The following is a 20,445-nucleotide window of genomic DNA, read 5'->3' as shown; positions in this document are numbered from 1 at the left end:
TCTTTCCAGTCCAGCGTTTCTTCGCATTTCCTCACCTGTAAAGCGTTTCCTCACCTGTAAAGTGGGGTAATAAAAATGCCTGCCTCACAGACCATTCAACAGATTACTTATCAAACATCTACTACATTCCAGGCTCTGTGCTAGGTGCTGAGAATACCATAGCGAACAAACAGGAAAAGTACTTAACATTTGCAGAGTTGACATTTATGTGTGTTGAGGGAGGGAGAGGGGATAGATAATAATTAAGAGACAAGAAATAACTAAATGGTATGGGATACTTTCGAATTGTGGTGCTAGAGAAGACTCTTGAGAGTCCCTTGGACTGCAAGGAGATCAAAACAGTCAATCCTAAAGGCAATCAACCCTGAATATTCATTGGAAGGACTGATGCTGAAGCTGAAGCTCCAATACTTTGACCACCTGATGTGAAGATCTGACTCATTAGAAAAGACCCTGATTCTGGAAAAGGAAGGGGATGACAGAGGATGAGATAGTTAGATAGCATCATTGAGTCAACAGACATAAATTTGAGCAAACTCCAGGAGACAGTGGAAGACAGAGAACCCTGGCGTGCTGCAGTCCATGCAGTCACAAAGAGTCGGACATGACTTAGTGACTGAACAACAGCAACATGGAATGTTTGAAGGTGACGTAAAAAGCTGTGGGAGAATAAATTAGAGGGGCAGGAGTAGTGGATGGGGCCATCTGTGGTTTTCAACTCGGTGATTTGGAAGACCCTGCTAAGAAGGGGACTTTGGAAGAGAAATTTGAAGGAAATGAGAAAGCGCTGATGCAGAAATCCCAATGAAGAGTTTCAGGCCCTGGGAAGAGCCAGTGCAAAGGCCCTGGGGCAGGAATGTGCCTGCAGTTCGGAGAAGCAACCAGGTGGCCAGTGTGGCTGGCAGGATGAGTGAGCTTGCCAGTTATGGGAGAGGTGATAGGATTGTTGGCAGAGGACTTTGGCTCATTCCTTGAAAGAGATGGAAGCCGTGGAAGGTTTTTGAGCAGAGGCGGACACGTGGTCTGACATATTTTTAAAAAATCCCACTCGCTGCACACCTGTATGTCCTCAAAGTGCCATCTCCTCTGAGGCACGTGCAGACAGAGGCAGGGCCCTGGTAATCCTTTTCTCCAACTCCCAGCCAACACCCAGACCCAGCAGGGGCTCAGCCCTAGGACTGGGTTCCCACCCGTGTTCTTGCTTCTGAGCCACAGCCTGTACCGGGGAGAGGGCTCACATGCTTCCACCTGTCTTTGGCTTAACTCTCAGTCCTTGAGTAAACTGATGATGCAAAGAAACCTTGCCGGGTGGGTGAACCAGTGAGCCCTGTTTGTTAACATCAGCCAAGAGACTTGCTCTCTGCTGCCTTCTGTGGAGGGATGAGTTGTACAAGGATGACTCTTGCCCAGGATGGCATGGGGATAGTCCGGTTAACTGCCTCTTGCCCTGGCTTAATTATTCTTTGAATTAATTCATTCACTTTTTTGGCTGTGGCATGTGGGATCTCGGTTCCCCGACCAGGGATGGAACCGGTGGCCCCTGCACTGGGAGCCTGGAGTCCCAGCCACTGGGTCACCAGGGAAGTCCCTGGCTCAGTTACTAATAGCACCTCTTGCACTCTCACAGCAATTTGGGTGTAGCAATAAATTATAAGGTCTAGTTTAAATGATTTTACAGCCCAGTTATCTGGGGGTGGAGGGTGAATTTAGGGGCTATAGAAACAAAGAAATAATATTTATTTTTATCATATTTATCATAATTAAATGTTGGAATCGAGCTCTTCAAACAACCAGAATAGCTGGGCTTTATTAACCACTCCCTCTATGCCAGACAATGTTGTAAACATTTTACAGTTATTAAGTCATTCCATCCTCCCGTGACCTCAGGTGTAGGTACTGTTATCTCCATGTTACAGTGGAGGAAACTGAGCCCCAGTGGTCGCCAGCTGGTAGGTGGGAAAGCCAGGACTTGCCAAGACCCACATCCCCGTGCTATGCTGTTTCTCTCATCACAGAGCCACTACAGTTTAGAATTCTCCAGCCATGAGAACCACAACCTGTATTTATCTGCTGCTCACAGGGACCATCTTACTGAAGCTTTACAACAAGCCTGTGAAGTAGATATCATGAGCCCCCTATCAGATTTTTTTCAAATTATTGATTCATTTATTTTTAATTGTGGTAAAATATGCATACCATAAAATTTACCACTTGGAAGTGGTGTAACATAAAATTAATCGTTTTTAAGAGTGCAGTTCAGTGGCTTTAAGTACATTCATGTTGGTGCACCCGTCACCACCTGCATCTGCAAAGGTGTTGTTCATCTTGCAAAACTGTATCCGTTAAAAAACAACTCCCCATCCTCCATTCCCCCCAGGCCCTGGCACCCACCTTTTCACTTCCTGTCGCTGTGAATCTGGCTGCTCGGGTTGCCTGATGTATGAGGAACCACGCAGCATTTGTTCTCTTGTGACTGGCTTACCTCAGTTAGGGCCTCCCTGGTGGCCCAGCTGGAAAAGAATCCGCCTGCGATGTGGGAGGCCTGGGATTCGATCCCTGGGTTGGGAGGACCCCCTGGACGAGGGCATGGCAACCCACTCTGCTATTCTGGCCTGGAGAATTCCATGAACTGTGTAGTCCATGGGGTCGCAGAGAGTCGGACACAGCTGAGTGAGTTTCACTTTCACCTTTTACTTCACTTACCATAATGTCCTCAAGGTTCCTCTATGGTACAGTATGAGTATAATTTCCTTCCTTTATAAGGCTGAATAACATTCGCTGTATGGATATACCACATTTTGTTTGTCCAGTTATTCCTCTGTGTCAGTTTATTTATTCATTTACTCATTTACTTAACAAATTATACACCTAACACAGTAGCTGTGGATAAAACTGACAAAGAGTACACCGCCCTCAAAGCATCTACATTCCTGTGTGTTTGGAAACAAATACTAAGTAAAAAGCAAAAGATATGCCATATCAAACTACTATATATAAAATAAACAAGATCCTAGTGTATAGCACAGGAAACTATATTCAATATTCTGTGATAAACCATAATGGGAAGGAATATGAAAAAATATATATGTGTGTGTGTGTGTGCATGCTAAGTTGCTTCAGTCGTGCCTGACTCTTTGCAACCCTTTGGACTGAAGCCCACAAGACTCCTCCGTCCATGGGATTCTCCAGGCAGAATACTGGACTGGGTTGCCATACCCTCCTCCAGGGGAAGTTCCCCGCCCAGAGGTCAAAACTGTGTCTCTTATGTCTCCTTCATTGGCATGTGGGTTCTTTACCACTAGTGCCAGCTGGTTAGTCACTCACAGTCTTTGCAATCCCGTGGACTGTAGTGCTCCAGACCCCTCTGTCCATGGAATTCTCCAGGCCAGAATGCTGGGGTGGGTTTCCATTTCCTTCTCCAGGGGATCTTCTTGACTCAGGGATAACCCAGATCTTCTGCATTGTAGGCGGATTCTCTACCATCTGGGCCACCTGGGAAGCCAGGTATTTATACATATATATATATATATATATATATATATAACTGAATCCCCTTGCCGTACAGTAGAAACTAATACAACACTGCAGATAAACTATACTTAAAATGTAAAAATACAAATGAAAAATATATGGTGTGTCAGATGGTGGTGAGTGCTGTGATCAAAAATAGAGCAGAGAGAGGACAAAGGAAATGCTAGGCAGAGGGGGTGGTAGTTTTAAATAAGTGAGGAGAGGCTGCCCTGAGAAGGAAAGTCTTTGAGCAAAGACCTAGATGTGATGAGAGTGGGAGCCACCTGGATATACTGGGGGAGAGCATTCCCAGAAGAACCAGCTAGTGCAAAGGCCCTGAGGTTGATGGGCCCACTGTGTTCAGAAACAGAGAGGGAGCCAGTGAGTTTGGAGCAAAGTGAAATATCAATAACCTCAGATATGCAGATGACACCACCCTTATGGCAGAAAGTGAAGAGGAACTAAAGAGCCTCTTGATGAAAGTGAAAGAGGAGAGTGAAAAAGTTGGCTTAAAGTTCAACATTCAGAAAACAAAGATCATGGCAACTGGTCCCATCATTTCATGGCAAATAGATGGGGAAACAGTGGAAACAGTGGCTGACTTTATTTTTCTGGGCCCCAAAATCACTGCAGATGGTGACTGCAGCCATGAAATTAAAAGACGCTTACTTCTTGGAAATAAAGTTATGACCAACCTAGATAGCATATTCAAAAGCAGAGACATTACTTTGCCAACAAAGGTCCATCTAGTCAAGGCTATGGTTTTTCCAGTAGTTATGTATGGATGTGAGAGTTGGACTATAAAGAAAGCTGAGCACTTAAGAATTGATGCTTTTGAACTGTGGTGTTGGAGAAGACTCTTGAGAGTCAGCATCAGTCCTTCCAATGAACATTCAGGGTTGATTTCCTTTAGGATTGACTGGTTTGATCTCCTTGCTGTCCAAGGGACTCTCAAGAGTCTTCTCTAGCACCATAATTCAAAAGTATCGTTTCTTCAGTACTCAGCCTTCCTTATGGTCCGGCTCCCACAACCATACGTGACCACTGGAAAAACCATAGCTTTGACTAAACAGACCTTTGTTGGCAAAGCGATGTGTCTGCTTTTTAATACTCTGTCAGGTTTGTCGTGGCTTTTCTTCCAAGGAGCAAGCATCTTGTAATTTCATGGCTGCAGTCACCATCTGCAGTGACTTTGGAGCCCAAGAAAATAAAATCTGCCACTGTTTCCATTTTTTCCCTATCTATTTGCCATGAAGTGATGAGACTGGATGCCATGATCTTCATTTTTGGAATGTTGAGTTTTAAGCCACGTTTTTCACTCTCCTCTTTCACCCTCATCAAGAGGCTCTTTAATTCTTCGCTTTCTGCCATGAGGGTTATATCATCTGCATTTCTGAGGTGGTTGATATTTCTCCCGGCAATCTTGACTCCAGCTTGAGCTTCATTCAGCCTGGCATTTCACATGATGTACTCTGCATAGAAGTTAAATAAGCAGGGTGACCATATACAGCCCTGATGCATTCCTTTCCCAATTGTGAACCAGTCCATTGTTGCATGTCTGGTTATAACTTGCTTCTAACCCACATACAGCTTTCTCAGGAGGCAGGTAAGGTGGTCTGGTATTCCCATCTCTTTAAGAATTTCCCATAGTTTGTTGTGATCTCTGCAGTCAAAGGCTTTAGCATAGTCAGTGAAACAGAAGTAGATGTTTGTTTGGAATTCTCTTGCTTTTTCTGTGATCCAGTGGATGTTGGTATTTGATCTCTGGTTCCTCTGTCTTTTCTAAATCCCCAGTGTTTTTGCTGGCCTCAGGCTATCAATAAGCAGTGTTTGTGGTTGGACTGGCCCTTGGAGTTTTTATTATGAATGCAAGATGCCCTTCAGCAATAACCATCAGGAAACTTTGAGGGAAAAAACATAGAGATTTATTATTTACGAGACCTAGAAATTACATAGCGCAGCTCGAGCCACTCAGTGAGGTCTCTGGTATAGATGGGGAGTGGGGGGGAGTGCGGAGGGGTGGGGGGCAAACCTGGGGTTCTGCTTTTATTGGTGTCAAGAATGGGCACCTAGGGTTTCACTGGCCCACTCCTCACTGGTGAATTCAAAACAGAAGAGCATGAATTTAAAGTGTGGGAAGACAGGGGACTTCCCAGGTGGTCCAGTGGCTAAGACTCTGCGCTCCCAATGCAGGGAGCCTGGGTTCGATCTCTGGTCAGGGAACTAGATCCTACAGGCCATAACTAAAGATCTCAAGTGCTGCAACTAAGATCTGGCACTGCCAAATTAATTAATTTAAAAATCAAATGAAAATAAAGTGTGGAAAAATAAATGAAGTGTAAGAAGAGAAAAAAGCAAGCAACCCAAATGATCTAAAGTTATCCATGTCAACCAAGAGCTCTAAACATTGGAGAAGGAAATGGCAACCCACTCCAATGTTCTTGCCTGGAGGATCCTAGGCACGGGGGAACCTGGTGGGCTGCCATCCCTGGGGATGCACAGAGTCGGACACGACTGAAGCTACTTAGCAGGAGCTCTAAAACAAAGGGCCTCAGTGGGAGAAGGTGGGCTGGCTCTTCACCCAGTCCTGTGACTGGTAATGTGTTTATTTAAGAAAGGCACCTTGGAAGCAGATACCTCTGAAATGGATGCCTCTGACAATCAAAGCTTAAGTCAAGCAATTGCATTACAAAAAAAGTAAAAAGCAAAGAAAACAAAACAACCGTCAAGGTTTACCCTACACCCAGGAACAATCTCCAAGAAGTGATATTTACCTGGGCTAATCCTGAGCTCATATCTTTCAGGCATTGTCTCATTTTACACATGGCAAAACAGGGGCTCCAAGATATGTAGGAACTGGCAGGGGCAGAATTAAAGACAGGTCTCTGTTATGCTTAGTCATTCAGTCTTGTGACTCTTTGCAACCCCATGGACTCTAGCCCTCCAGGTTCCTCTGTCCATGGGGATTCTCCAGGCAAGCATACTGGAGTGGGTTGCCGTTTCCTCCTCTAGGAAATCTTTCCAACCCAGGGATTGAACCCAGGTCTCCTGCATTGCCGGCAGATTCTTACAAGCTACCAGGGTAGCCCAAGAATACTGGAGTTGGTAGTCTATCCCTTCTCTAGGGGAATCTTCCCGACCCAAGAATCGAACCAGAGTCTCCTACATTGCAGGCAGATTCTTTACCAGCTGAGCTACCAGGGAAGCCCCATAAAGACAGGTCTAGCTGAAGTTTAAGTCCATGCTCTTCCCTGCTGTTATCACACTGACACATGGAGCTGGAGTTCTTAAATTAGAGACCTTTAGCATTTTAAGACCCACTCCAGTACTCTTGCCTGGCAAATCCCATGGACGGAGGAGCCTGGTAGGCTGCAGTCCATGGGGTTGCCGGGAGTTGGACACGACTGAGCGACTTCGCTTTCACTTTCATGCATTGGAGAAGGAAATGGCAATCCCATCCAGTGTTCTTGCCTGGAGAATCCCAGGGACGGGGGAGCCTAGTGGGCTACTGTCTAGGGGGTCGCACAGAGTCGGACACGACTGAAGTGACTTAGCAGCAGCAGCAGCTTGCCCTAGAGCCCATGACCACAACAAGAGAAGCCAAAATGGGACCTGAAATGAGAAATGAGAAGCCCGAGTATGGAAACCAGAGCAGCCCACGCTCTCCACAACTAGAGAAAGCCCACCTTCAGCAACGAAGACCCAGTACAGCCAAAAATAAATAAATATTTTTAAAAATAATAATTAAAAAATAAATATGTGGAGTTTCTCAGCGCATCTTTTTCTGTTCTAAGGAAGCATTAACAGCTAGTTAGACCTAGAGGAACAGGAAAGCTCACAGGGACTGTGAGCACAGTCAGAGGGAAGGAAGGTACTCCAACAGCCTTCTTCTAAGGGAAAGACTGCTCGGTCCCATTTTAACGCCCGTTGGAAAGGGAGGTCCAACAGACTGCTAAACCCAAGAAGAGTAATAAGTGTGTGCTCCTTTAAGTAGCGGTATTTGAAAAAGCGGGAAAAAGACCTAAGGTCTCCGAAGAAGACATGCAGATGGCTAACAAACACATGAAAAGATGCTCAACATCGCTCATTATTAGAGAAATGCAATCAAAACCACAATGAGACATCACCTCACACTGGTCAGAACGGCCATCATCAAAAAGTCTATGAACAATAAATGCTGGAGAGGGTGTGGAGAAAAGTCTTGCACTGTTGATGGGCATGTGAATTGATACAGCCACTGAAGACAGTATGGTGATTCCTTTAAAAACTAGGAATAAAACCACCATATGACCCAATAGTCCCACTCCTAGGCATATACCCTGAGGAAACCAGAGTTGAAAAAGACACATGTATTCCATTGTTCATTGCAGTAATATTTGCAATAGCTAGAACATGGAAGCAACCTAGATGCCCATCAACAGATGAATGGATAAAGTTATGGTACATATACACAATGGAATGTTACTCAGCCATAAAAAGGAACAAATTTAAGTCAGTTCTAATGAGGTGGATGAACCTAGAACCTATTATACAGAGTGAAGTGAGTCAGAAAGAGAAAGATAAATATCTTATTCCAGGGCACATATGGAGAAATGGTTCTGAAGAATTTATTTACAGGGCAGCAATGGAGAAACAGACATAGAGAATAGACTTATGGACATGGGGAGAGGGGAGGAGAGCGTGAGATGTATGGAAAGAGTAACGTGTAAATTTATATTACCATATGTAAAATAAATAGCCAACGGGCAATTTGCAGTATGGCTCAGGAAACTCAAACAGGGGCTCTGTATCAACTTAGAGGGGTGGGATGGGGAGGGAGATTTGAGGGAGGTTCAAAAGGGAGGGGATACATTTATACCTATGGTTGATTCATGTTGAAGTTTGACAGAAAACAACAAAATTTTGTAAAGCAAATTATCCTACAATAAAAAATTTTTAAAAATGTTATTTGCTCAGTCATGTCCAACTCTTAGGGCCTCCGTGGACGGTAAAGACAATAGCCCTCCAGGATTCTCTGTTATGGAATTCTCCAGGCAAGCATACTAGAGTGGATTGTCATTCCCTTCTCCAGGGGATCACGCCGACCCAGGGTTCGTCCCGAGTTTGCCGTATTGCAGGCAGATCCTTCATCAGCTGAGCCACCACGGAAGCCCTTTAAGAGGAGGGCTGGAAGACGGAGGGGGCGTGGTCATAAGAGACCCGGCGGGTTGGGTAAGATGAGCCCCTTCCGGTTACACAATCCTAGCAAGATGGCGGCGCCCAGGGCGGTAGGTGACCGAAGCTTTTCGAGTCCCCTAAATTAGTGTCCGCTCCGCTGTCTCTGCCTTCAGGACCTCTCTCGGCGCCCAGCGGAGAAGGAGCGAGAAGGAGCAGGGGTCTCTCCCGCTAAGCCTCGCTCTGGGCGCGGAGACGTGTGGTCGTCGGGAGCCTGGAAGGATCGGTGCGGGTCACAGGCAGCGAAGGAGAGAAACCAATGGGGAAGCAGGGCGTGCCGACTGAGAAAGTGCGCCAGACCAATCAGAGGGAGGGATCCGACGGGCGCTGGGAGTCTGGGAACGGACGACAGTGGGGCCTGCAAAGGATGAGGGTTTGGAAGAAATTGGCAGAAAAACTGAGGTTTGAGGTCCAAGAGTAGGTGAGGGAAACTCATGGAATAGTTAGGAATTTTGATGGAAAAGCCAAGAGGTGAATTTGGGAATTCCAAGGGAAACGATCTAGGGGAAATTAAGAGGAGAATTTGCAATATTGTGGAAAGAATTTAGGAGGAATTCGGCAAAATCAAGGAATGGACCTAGGAAAATTAAGGTTGGGAGCTTAAAAGGAAGTTTAAGGAAAATAAGTATGTGGGCAAAACTATTGGGAGAATTTGGTTAAATCAAAAAGAGAAACTGAAGCAGGTTAAGAGAAAACTTTGGAGGGGAACTTGAAGAGAGTTTGGGAGCTTCAAGAGGTAAGTTAAGGATGGTTTGGCGAGAAATTAAGATTATATTTGGGAGCTTCCTTGGTGGCTCAGTGGTAAAGCACCCTAGACCCCATTTCTCAGCAACAGAAGTCACAGCATCAGAAGCCTGCACACTGAAATGGAAGAGTAGCCCCCCCATCACAGCAACTAGAGAAAGCCTGCACAGCAACAAAGACTCAGCATAGCCAAAAATAAAAAAAAATGTTTTTTAATTGTTATATTTTGGGGAAAGGAATGCCTTATTTAAGAAAACTCTGGTGGGAAGTGGATAAAATTAAGGGGAGAATTTGTAGTACATTAAGAGTTCAGATAATAGAGGTTTGGTGAGAGGCTAAGGGCTTGGGGGAAGTCAGGGGGAGACTTTAGGAAAACCAGAAGACCCTTGGGCCAAATCGAAGATAAACTTTTTTGGCAGCGCTAGGTCTTGGTTGCTGCGTGCAGGCTTCCTCCAGTTGTGACAGGCAGGGGCTACTTTAGCTGTGGTGCACTGGTTTCTCATTGCAGTGGCTTCTCTTGTTGTGGAGCACAGCCTCTAGGTCAAGTGGGCTCAGTAGTTGAGGCACATGGGCTTAGTTGCTCCCCAGCATGTGGGAGCTTCCCAAACCAGGGATCGAACCCACGTCCCCTGCGATGGCAGGCAGATTCTTAATCACTGGACCACCAGGGAAGTCCCAAAGAGAACTGAAGATTGATTAAAGGAAAGAACTTGGGGAAAGCCTGGGGAAATTTTGCAGATTCCAAAGAACTGGAAGGTCCTAAAAGAGAAATGAGCAGGGAAGCATTGAGGAGGGAAGATTTGGGAGGAAAAACGGGGGAATCTGCGTGTGTCTCTCAGGAGGCTCTGGGCTCAGCTCCTCCTCCCCTTTCCTCCCCAGTCCCTGCGGCTAGTGGCCCCGGTATGGAACAGGGGTACCAGCGGCATCCGTGGCCTGAGCAAGGCAGTGGACCCGGAGGGCAGTCAGAGGAAGGGGAGGACGCTACTCCAGTTCCTGACTGACCGCTTCTATGACGTGGAGGCTGTGAGGGAATACCTTCTCCAGAAGCAGGTGTTGAAGGTGCAAAAGAAAAATCGGTGAGAACCCACTGACCTGCCCAGCCCCGCTGTCCAGGCCTCCCCGGTCTGCCCACCCTGCCCTTGCCACTCCAGGAAGCCCTAGGGCTTCCAGTGCGAACCTTGCCCACGTGCCTCTTCATCTCCAGCCCACATGCTTCCCAAACCCTCCAGCTCATAGAGGCAATCCATTGCCCACTGTCTCCTCTTGGAGGTCTAGCTGGCGCTTCAAACCTCACATGGCTAACAGCAAACCTTGGTTTCCCCCTAAAACAGCCTTCTCACCCCTAAGCCTTCCTCATTCCAGTCAGTGGCCCTTCCATTGTTCAGACCACATTCTAAGGAGTTATCCCTGATGCCTATCTTTGCTTCCCTTTCCTCCACATCCAGTCCATCAATAAAACACCAGAATATCCTAAATTTGACCAATGGTCACCTTCTAACTGTCCGTAGCCTGGTTGGAGCCCTTTTATTTTATGGTTGGATGACTGCAGTTGTCTCCTATCTGGTCACCTTTTGGCCCCTGTTACAGTCTACACAGCAGCCAGAGGACTCGTAAGAAAGGAAGATGAATAACATTACCATTTTGCTTAAAATCCTCTTATGGTTTCCGACTGCAACTAGAATAAAAGCCAAACTCCAAGGCCGAAAATCTGGCCCCTTACTGAGCTTTGAGACCTCCACCAGGGATGCCCACTCACCTCTGCCAGCCTGGCATCCTTATTGCCATTTGTTCATCTTAATTCGAGCCTCTGAGCCTTTGCAACTGGCTTTTCCCTTGACCTGGCAGACTCTGACCCTGACCTCTGCAATCCCTCTCTCATTCAAATCTCTCCAGTTTCGCCTCCTCCAACACGCAAACCAAATCACTACCTCCATCTGCCATCCCGACCCGAGCCACCCCTAGTCTGCTCCCTCCGTATTAACTTCATCACGGAATTGCTACTCCGCGATTTGTTCTTAACTTGGCGGTTGTCTGTTTCCCCTGTGAAATAACTCTGCAGTGGCAGGGACAGTGATCCGCCTTGGTCACAACTGTCCCCCAGTGCCCAGCACTTCAGAGGCCCTCGGTAAATATTAGCCATCTGACTCAGAGTGCCTGCGTATCTCAGTCCCGTGCTGTGGACTGTGACCCTCTCAGCAGCACCCGGGCCTGGCAAGGGGTGTGGTGCTTCAAGGCTCACCCTCGGCTACTCTTCTCCCGGCAGGTCCTTCACCTACATCGAGGAGCGATACGGCCCCTACGTCGCAGGGGCCTATTTCGTCTTGAAGCAGGGAGGCGCAGTCAAGTATGAGGGCAAAGGTGTCAGAATGGGGGGAGTGGGGAGAGGCGGGAGAGCCACTTTCTAAGCCTGGGGCTCATCCGTCGGATGGGCTCATGTCAGTCCGACTGGCTTCTGTGCACACCCTGGTCTCTGCCCCCTCCTGGCCATGTGGCTGGGGCCTTGTTCCTGAGCTTCAGTGTTGTCATCTGTAAAATGGGATGGTGGTCATGTGTAACCTACAAGGTGTGCTGAAAGATTCAGACACTTTGCAGTCTGGACACTTGTCATGGGTCACAGGCCAACATAGCATGTGTGCTAGGTCAGCGCTGGTGTGTCTTTTCTTTCTTCCTTCCCCCTCCACCGCCTCTTGTTTTTCCCCCTTTATTTTCCTTCTTTTTTGAAAACACAATTCACATAGGCTTCATCTAGCCTTCCTCTTGGTTCTGATTGAGATTTTCACTTGTTTTGAGCACTTCCTCCAGGACCTTCCTTAGAAATGGTGTACCTGTCTGTAAATATCTCAACATTCACCCATCTCCAAGGATTCTTGTCTCATAGCTCTTTTTTCTCATGTTAATATCCATAATCTCTTCAACCCTCAACTTCCAGGTATGTACAATGGCCAAGCACTCCCTCTTTGATGGGGTTGTCAGGGGACCCAATGAGACCAGACATGTAAAGCCCTTAGCGCAGGGCCTGGTGTTTAGTGAGTGCAGCAGGTTCTCTGATACGGTGCTAGGAGTGTTATTAAGAGGTTGGAAGGTTGCGGGACCCTGCTGACACTCCCTCTCTCCCAGGTTTCGGGACAGGGAGTGGATGCGGGCAAATGAGCAGGGCCTTTCCTCTCTTGAGTTCCGGAAGCTCCAGGAGGTGCCCGTGGAGGCTGTGGATGCCAGTGGTTGTGCCATCAACTACCAAGGCCTGGACAACCTCTGTGAGTGGGGTGGGGTGGGATGAGGTGGAGACGGGCCAGGCTCTGCCCTTTCGTGGTGGGCTCCAGAAGGGCCGTCAGTGCCATCCGCCCTCTGCCCCCTGCAGTGGCCCTGAAGGAGCTCCAGTCCCTATCGCTGCGGCGCTGTCCCCACATGGATGACTGGTGTCTTGGCCGTCTCTACCACCTAGCCGACTCGCTGCAGGAGCTCTCGCTGGCCAGCTGCCCCCGCATCTCTGAACGGGGCCTCGCCTGCCTCCACCACCTCCAGTGAGACCTCAACTCAGGCTGGGCCCCAGACCAGGGGAGGGCAGTGCCCCCATCCCTGCCTCCTGGACAGACCTAGAGCTGGTGGTGGGTCAGCATAGATGAGCTGCGCAGTGAACCTCTGGGAGGGTGGGAAGACTCAGTCTTCCTGCCTTTTTGTATTAATGAAATTACAAGATATTTACACTGTTGTGGGACAGCAGGAGCCAGAGGTGTGCAGTTTATAATGAACACAGTGGGTCTCATGTACTTGAGCAAAGATTCTATTCGAAAGCTGGAGGTCACCCCCCCACACTCACACACACAGACGCCATCCTTACATGTGACCCCCCGCCCCCGCCCCCCCATCTTGCCTCCTCTCAGGAACCTCCGCAGGCTGGATATCTCCGACCTTCCTGCCGTGTCCAACCCGGGCCTCACTCAGATCTTGGTGGAGGAGATGCTGCCCCACTGTGAGGTTCTGGGGGCTGACTGGGCACAGGGCCTCAAGGTGGGGCCAGAGGAGCAGTCCCCGGATGCAGCCGGCAGCCCCATCCCCGCCTAGCCTTCGGCCCCTCCCCATCAAGCAGCGTCTCGGCCAGGCTGTGCTGAGCGCCCAACAGCTCATCCTTCTGGCTCTGTTGGGCTCACTCAACTCGGGGGGTCGGGCTGGGCTGAGGGGAGGAGAGCCTGAGCTTGGGACATTTGTTCTCCGCTGCCGGGGTACTTGCTGGCTGCACCCAGCCTGAAGCTCCCAGCTCCTCAGCTTGTCAGGTACCCCTCTTCACATGCTTCTCTCCTTCCCAGTTTCGGGAGCCCCCTTATCCAGCCTGGGGGAGGTAAGGGCCCTGGCTGCAAGTAGCCCTGGGGAGCTGCACTCTCCCTTGTGACTGCCCCGCACCGAGCCCACTTCTCTGGCAAGAGACTTCTCTTGACTTGTTAGAAGTCGGATTATCCCACTTGCATGTGCTCCTGTTTCCTGCCAGGGGGCACTACTGGCATTCTATAGGGCTAGTTCTTCCCTGTGTGGGACGACTCGGCTCACTGCAGGCTGCAATATGCCTGGTCCATACCCACTACCCGCGGGGAGTCCCACAGCGTTCCCCTTATTGAGTTACTGACGCTCAGCTCCAAATTCAACGTTGTTTGCTCTGAAAATTGATCTGGGCCTTTGAAGTATTCTTTGCTAACTGGCCTGATAAGGGTTGCCAGTAGAGGGCAGCCAAGAGATGTTCCTCAAGGGAGGAAAGGCTTTTGCTTTCTGGCTCAGCTCAAAGGTGCTTGCTCAGCTGCCATGCAGCACGTGGTGGTGCAGGGCTCCCCGTATCTGCTGAGGTGAATCAGGTGGTCAGCAGCTTCCCCTGGCGCCCTCCACCCGCCCCCAGCCCCCCGCAGAAGACAGCCTCCACTGAGGTGTCTCTCGGTGAATGCCCCTCCACCATACCCCTGAAGGTGGATTTCCAGTAACTCCCAGGGCCCCTTACCAATGAATCCCCTCCTTACTTCACTTTGCTGTTACAGTCATTGATTCTCTATATTAAACTTTCCCTGTTCAAATTACTGTGTGGCTTTTCTCTCTAGACTGGATCCAGACTGATAAGAGCCTTGGCATCTGGAGTGTTCCCAGAGATAAACTCACAAAGTGTTCCCAGAGATAAATTCACAAAGACAGGATTTGGGGGTTGGTTCGTTCCTGCCTTTGGCTCGACTGCACTACTGAGCTCCGTGGCAGTGGGAAATGAGACATTAGAAACCCATGGCCTAAATGTCATCAACAGGATGAATGGATAATGATGCCTTTGGCTTGAGTCCACGGCTGAGCTCCTTGGCAGTAGGAAATGAAACATTAGAAATCCATGGCCTAAATCCCATCAACAAGATGAATGGATAACAAAGATGTAGGGGGTATATGTGATACATAGTGGAATACTACTCAGCCATGAAAAAGAACGAAGTAATGCCATTTGCGACAGCATGGATTGACCGGGAGATTATCATATTAAGTGAAGTAAGTCTGACAGAGAAAAATATGATATCACTTATATGTAGAATTTTTTTTTAATGATACGAATGAACTTCAAAAACTCATAGACTTAGAGAAAAACCTATGGCTACTGGGGGAAGGAGAGGAGATAGCCTGGGAGTTTGGGATTGACATGCACATGCTGCTATATTTAAAATAGACGGAGTTCCTTGGTGGTCCAGTGGTTAGGACTGTGCTTCCACTACTGATGGCATGAAAGGTTGCTGCTGTGAGCTGTGTGTTTCACCAGGATTTGTGACCTCTGGAGGAGAGGATTTCAATCTGGGGTCAGAGATGAGGCTTGACTACTTGGGGAACTTTTTGTATAACCAAGTCTCATTAAAATACAGAGATAGGGAAAGCTTCTGACGCCGACATCAGACGGGAACAGAAAGAGTGCCCCCTTGCTAGTTTTTAGCAAGCAAGTTTTTATGTCTGTTAGAAAGCTATTAATCAGATAAGAGAGACACCTCAAGGCTGAGGGAGTTTCACCAGACCTCTACCCCAGCCATAAAACAATTGATAGGAATACTGGTTTGTTGAGCCATTATCAGCCCAAGGTTTGGGAAAAGAGGAAAATGTTAGTCTTGGGTGGAACCATTTTGAAGAAAGGCAAATTCTAAAGCAAATACATAGTTTAAAAAACATTTCCACAAGAAAAACATTGGTTAGCTCAAGGCAGGGCGTCTGCCACTTGCCATTTATTTCCTCCTGCTGCTGGGGAACCTCTAGCCTTCCTGCCTGTTACCCTCTCAGGCACACGCTCAGTCCCTGGCTGGGGAACTGAGAGAGGCCAAATAAAAAATAGGCTAAATAACCAACAAAGACCTTATGTATAACACAGCAAACTCTGCTTCATGTTCTGTAATTATCTAAATGGGAAACGAATTCGAAAAATAGCTAACATGTACATGAATCACTTTCCTGTACCCCTGAAACTAACACACTATTAATCAACTATTGTTGTTTAGACTCTCAGTCGTGTCCAACTCTTTGTGAACCCAAGGACTGTAGCTCACCAGGCTCCTCTGTCCATGGGATTCTCCAAGCAACGAGACTGGAGTGGGTTGCCATTTCCTCCTCCAGGGAATCTTCCCAACCCAGGGATCAAATGTACGTCTCCTGCATTGGCAGGCAGGTTTTTTTGGGTTTTTTTAAACCACTGAACTACCTGGGAATACTCCAGTATAAAACAAAAATTTAAAAAGTAACAACCCAAGGCATGCTGCAGGATCACAGAAATGTTATCGCCTGGGGCTGTGATGAGATGCCAGTGAGGTGCCACGTGCCCTAGGGGGCCCTGTGGCTGCTGGGCATGACGCTGGCAGTAATGACAGCTCTAAAGATAGGGTTGGGCAGACTCCCTCAAGCGCCCAGCTCAGTCACCCCCCTTGGAATTGGCAAGCTCCCATGACAGCATTTCCCCCCGCCAAGGTTACTGCTCATAGATACTGCTGAAAATACAACCCAGTGTTTAGGTTTGTGGGTTGCTGAGTTATGACACTTGAATTCCCCAGTCTGGACAAGTTTCTTCTCTGGTGGTACTGAAGGTGCTGACTGGTACACAGTGGGATCCAGAAACCTGGAGTCAGATCATCTGGTTGGATCCAGAGGAAACAGACGACCTCGAACCCCCGAGTTCCTGGAAGCCTTCCCTAACAATGTGGGGAGACCACCTGTGATCCTGCACTTGAAAACCCGGCCATGACCTCCCCTGGGGCAAATGCCTTGAAAGGGAGATCTGCTTTTCTTGAGACTTACCACAAGCGCCCCCTGCTGTCACTAGACCACAGGTCAAGCCTCAGCACGATCCGGGGAGCCGGTGCTCACGGCGACCCAGAAGGGAACAGCTCAGCTCTTACACAGAAGGGCAAGACCTGCAGACAGATGTACAGTCAACACCCAAGAAGCCGCACGGGAGCGGCTTCTCAGGGTGTTAGGCCAGTGAGAGCGGACTTCATACTGCACGGAGCGAAGCTCACTGATACAAGGGCGCTTACTGGAGACTCTGGATATAATGAGTTAGCGAGTGCAGCTGCTGTTGTCCTGACAGTTTTCTTGGTTGGCTGACTGGAACTTGGGACTCAACAGTGACCTATGGTTACTAAGGTGAGAAACTCGAACTGCCCAGGCATAAACTGGAGAGGGAGATCCAAAGACCCGGGGAGGCGAAAATGCAGGCTGGGGTCCACATTCCACCAGAAGGCACTACCTCTTTTAGTCACTCGACATGCGACCTCACCTGCTTCAGTCGCTGGATGGTTTCTCTCCTCACTGGCATGGCTGCCGACTGAGGCACACAGCAACCGAAACTGTCTGCCCCTGCTCTCTGCTCTGGGAGTAGCTAGATGACCCGAGAGTCAGGGGGCGAGACACCACCCCAGCCCAGCCTGGGGGTAAAAAGGCTTGCAGACCCCTTCCAGGGGCTCTCAGAGCCCTGCCCCAGCCCACTCTGGCTTTTACTCCATCAATAGTCCCCACCTTCTCCACACGCTCTTCCTCCATCTGGTCCCATGGGCTCCATTACTCAAACTGCTGTTGCTGACAGACAGGGTTCCTGCAGTGATTTGAACAGTTCCCAACCCAAGTGGGGGGTCAGGCCAAGCTCACCTGCGGGCGGGGGAGGGGGGTTCCCTCACTCTCACCCCAGGCTCCAGGAGGTCTAGGATGAGCCGGCCCCACCGGCCTGCCTCCCCAGACAGCTGTAGCAGCCCCAACAGCAGAGGCCCCTGTAGGGCAGGGCCGTAAACACAGGCAGACACCCTCTGGTCCCAGGCGGCCGGATGTGAGCGTTCCCGGAGTCACCGTACAGCTGTAGGCGGGGCCGGCCCAGGGCTGGAGAGGGACCAGCAGGGACGGACTGCGGCCCTGCCAGGCACCCAAGGGAATGGGGTGGGGGTGCGGAGGTCAGCCCAGCTCCAGGGCTCCCGGTGCCCCCACCGGCCACCCTTCAATGCCCCTGGCTTGGCTCCCCCTCCACCCACTCGCTCCCCAGCTCCTCCCCAGCTCTCGGCCTCTCCCTGGCTCTGGCTGTTCGCCCACTCCCGGCTCTCTTGCTTCCACCCCGAGTCCCTCCACCTGCCCCTCCACATTCTCTCCCCACCCCTTCCCCCCCGGGGTCCCCTTGTCTCCTGCGGCTCCACCTCTAGCCTCTCCTCTGGGCCTCCCTGAGCCTCTCTCTCCACCCGCCCTGCCCCTGTGGTCTCCCCGGCTCTCTGCTTCCTCAGCCAGTGTCTTCTCCTCCTCACTAGTCCCCTTCCCCGCCCCAACCCTGACTCCTGGCAACACCCCCACCTCTGGCAAGGCCCCCTGCCCTCTCAGCACATTCACTGCCCGCCTCCTCCCCTGGCCAGGCCCAACCCCTGGCCTCAGGGTTGGCCACTCTAGGGCTCTGCCTCTCCCTGGGTCAGTCTGACACTTCCCAGCCCCGGCTCAGCGGCCCTCAGCCTCACCCTCCCTGGGACTCTCTCCTAGGCCCCCGGTTCTCCCCTCCCGGGTCTGCCGGTTCCCGGTCTCACCAGAAAACCAGCCCTGACACGCCCCAGCCCCATCCCTCAGGCCTGCCTCATGCCCTCCCCCGCTCCCCTTCTCCCTCTGCCCCGCCCCAGCCCCTCCCGGCCCCTGGGGCCCTCCCAGCCCGCAGCAGCTCCCCTCCCCGCCTGTGGACCGGCTGGGCTGGGCTGGAGAACAACACCCGCACCTCCGGACCGCGGAGAGAGCCAGACCGAGGCCCGGAGCGCTGGAGTTGGCCGGGGCTGGCCCCAGAGGTAAAGAGGGAGCAGTGCCTGGGGTGGGGCCTGTCAGGCGAGGACATAACCCGTGTGATCCCGACTCCTGGTGGGGCCGGGTGGGGGGGCAGGAATGCCGGAGTCCCTGGTCTCTAGGGTGGGGATGGGGAATGGGGAAAATAGAAGGCTCTGGGCTGGATGGAAAGAGCCAGGTGCCGGAATGGCAGTGGAGCAGGGATTCGCCGGTCCAGGAAGACCGGGCGTCGGGTGGTCGGTGGAGGGCTGGGTTAGGGTCCGGACCACAGAAGCCTCACAGGAGTTGCCAGGGCCTGGCCCGGCCCCCGCCCCAAAGGCCTTGTGTCTCTTCAGCAGCTCCCACAGCCGCCCCTTCCCTGGGCCGGGTCATGCGCTGCCCCAAGTGCCTTCTCTGCCTGTCAGCGCTGCTCACACTCCTGGGCCTCAAAGTGTACATCGAGTGGACGTCTGAGCCCCGGCTGGGCAAGGCCTACCCAGGACCCCGCAGCACCCTGCCAGGCCCCACGCCAGCCAGCGCCGAGCCCACCCTGCCGGCCAACCTCTCAGCCCGTCTGGGCCAGACTGGCCCCCTGCCCTTGGCTTACTGGAACCAGCAGCAGTGGCGGCTGGGGACCCTGCCCGGAGTGAACAGCACAGAGGCGGAGGGCTGTGGTGCTTGGGGGGCCGCCGCCGCGGCTGAGATCCCAGACTTTGGTTCCTACCCCGAGGACCTCCGCCGCTTTCTGCTGTGGGCCGCCTGCCGGAGCTTCCCACGGTGGCTGCCTGCAGGCGGCGGAGGCCAGGTGACCGGCTGCAAAGATCCCGGTGATGTCCCCTTCCTGCTGTTGGCTGTCAAGTCAGAACCAGGGCACTTTGCGGAACGACAGGCCGTGAGGGAGACGTGGGGCAGGCCGGCCCCCAGGGTCCGGCTGCTCTTCCTCCTGGGGTCCCCGGTGGGCCAGGCAGGGCCGGACCTCGGCACCCTGGTGTCCTGGGAGAGCCGGCGCTACGGTGACCTGCTGCTCTGGGACTTCCTCGACGTCCCCTTCAACCAGACGCTCAAGGACTTGATGTTGCTGGCCTGGCTTGGCCGCCACTGCCCCGGCGTGAGCTTTGTCCTGCAGGCCCAGGACGACGCCTTTGTTCGCACCCCTGCTCTGCTGGACCACCTGCAGGGCCTGCCGCCCGCCAAGGCCCGGGGCCTCTACCTGGGTGAGGTCTTCACCCAGGCCAAGCCTCTCCGGAAGCCAGGAGGACCCTTCTACGTGCCCGGGTCCTTCTTCGAGGGCAGCTACCCGGCCTACGCCAGCGGGGGCGGCTACGTCATCGCGGGGCGCTTGGCACCCTGGCTGCTGCAGGCAGCGGCCCGCGTGGCCCCCTTCCCCTTTGGCGACGTCTACACTGGCCTGTGCTTCCAGGCCCTGGGCCTGGCCCCCAGGACCCACAAAGGCTTCCTCACGGCCTGGCCGGCAGACCGCACTGCTGACCCCTGTGCCTTCAGAGACCTGCTGCTTGTGCGACCCCTCAGCCCTCAGGACAGCATCCGGCTCTGGAAACAGCTGCAGGACCCTGGGCTCCAGTGCTGAGCCCCGGAGGCGGGGGCGGGGAGGGGCGGTCAGGGCAGCCCCTGAGGGGTGAGGAAGGAGGTCCTGGAATGGAGGCTACTTGAGCCCCTGCTGGGCCTGTCTTTTCGTTTTTGAAACAAAATATGCAC

General features: G+C 51.4%; 2 protein-coding genes across 4 annotated transcripts; both read left to right on the top strand.

Annotated features, from left to right (window-relative positions):
* Positions 1-8,759: 8,759 nt before the first annotated feature.
* DMAC2 (distal membrane arm assembly component 2) lies at positions 8,760-14,474 on the top strand. Of its 3 annotated transcripts, none has more exons than XM_068992292.1 (6): positions 8,760-8,777; positions 10,348-10,544; positions 11,732-11,768; positions 11,820-11,826; positions 12,586-12,722; positions 13,350-14,474. In XM_068992292.1, the coding sequence occupies exons 1-6, from the start codon at positions 8,760-8,762 to the stop codon at positions 13,440-13,442; spliced, it is 489 nt and encodes a 162-aa protein (XP_068848393.1). In that variant the 3' UTR covers positions 13,443-14,474. The 3 variants fall into 3 exon arrangements, with proteins under 3 accessions (XP_068848393.1, XP_068848391.1, XP_068848392.1); XM_068992290.1 differs by lacking the exon at positions 11,820-11,826 and adding an exon at positions 12,827-12,989 and having other exon boundaries at positions 11,732-11,812; XM_068992291.1 differs by lacking the exons at positions 11,732-11,768; positions 11,820-11,826 and adding an exon at positions 12,827-12,989.
* Positions 14,475-18,688: 4,214 nt separating this feature from the next.
* On the top strand, positions 18,689-20,317 carry B3GNT8 (UDP-GlcNAc:betaGal beta-1,3-N-acetylglucosaminyltransferase 8). Its single transcript, XM_068993494.1, has 2 exons — positions 18,689-18,755; positions 19,086-20,317. The coding sequence occupies exon 2, from the start codon at positions 19,121-19,123 to the stop codon at positions 20,315-20,317; it is 1,197 nt and encodes a 398-aa protein (XP_068849595.1). The 5' UTR covers positions 18,689-18,755; positions 19,086-19,120.
* Positions 20,318-20,445: the final 128 nt, after the last annotated feature.

The sequence above is a fragment of the Capricornis sumatraensis genome, chromosome 20 (assembly GCF_032405125.1).
Source record: "Capricornis sumatraensis isolate serow.1 chromosome 20, serow.2, whole genome shotgun sequence".
Taxonomy (NCBI): Eukaryota; Metazoa; Chordata; class Mammalia; order Artiodactyla; family Bovidae; genus Capricornis; species Capricornis sumatraensis.
Note: the sequence above shows the minus strand (reverse complement) of the source record. Positions and strands in the feature narration are given on the sequence as shown.

Excerpts from the sequence above, each read along its gene's own strand:
- B3GNT8 (XM_068993494.1), top strand. The coding sequence starts at position 19,121 with ATGCGCTGCCCCAAGTGCCTTCTCTGCCTGTCAGCGCTGCTCACACTC.
- DMAC2 (XM_068992290.1), top strand. Across the intron at positions 11,813-12,585 it reads AAGCAGGGAGGCGCAGTCAA|GTTTCGGGACAGGGAGTGGA; the intron begins GTATGAGGGCAA and ends CCTCTCTCCCAG. Across the intron at positions 12,723-12,826 it reads CCAAGGCCTGGACAACCTCT|TGGCCCTGAAGGAGCTCCAG; the intron begins GTGAGTGGGGTG and ends TGCCCCCTGCAG.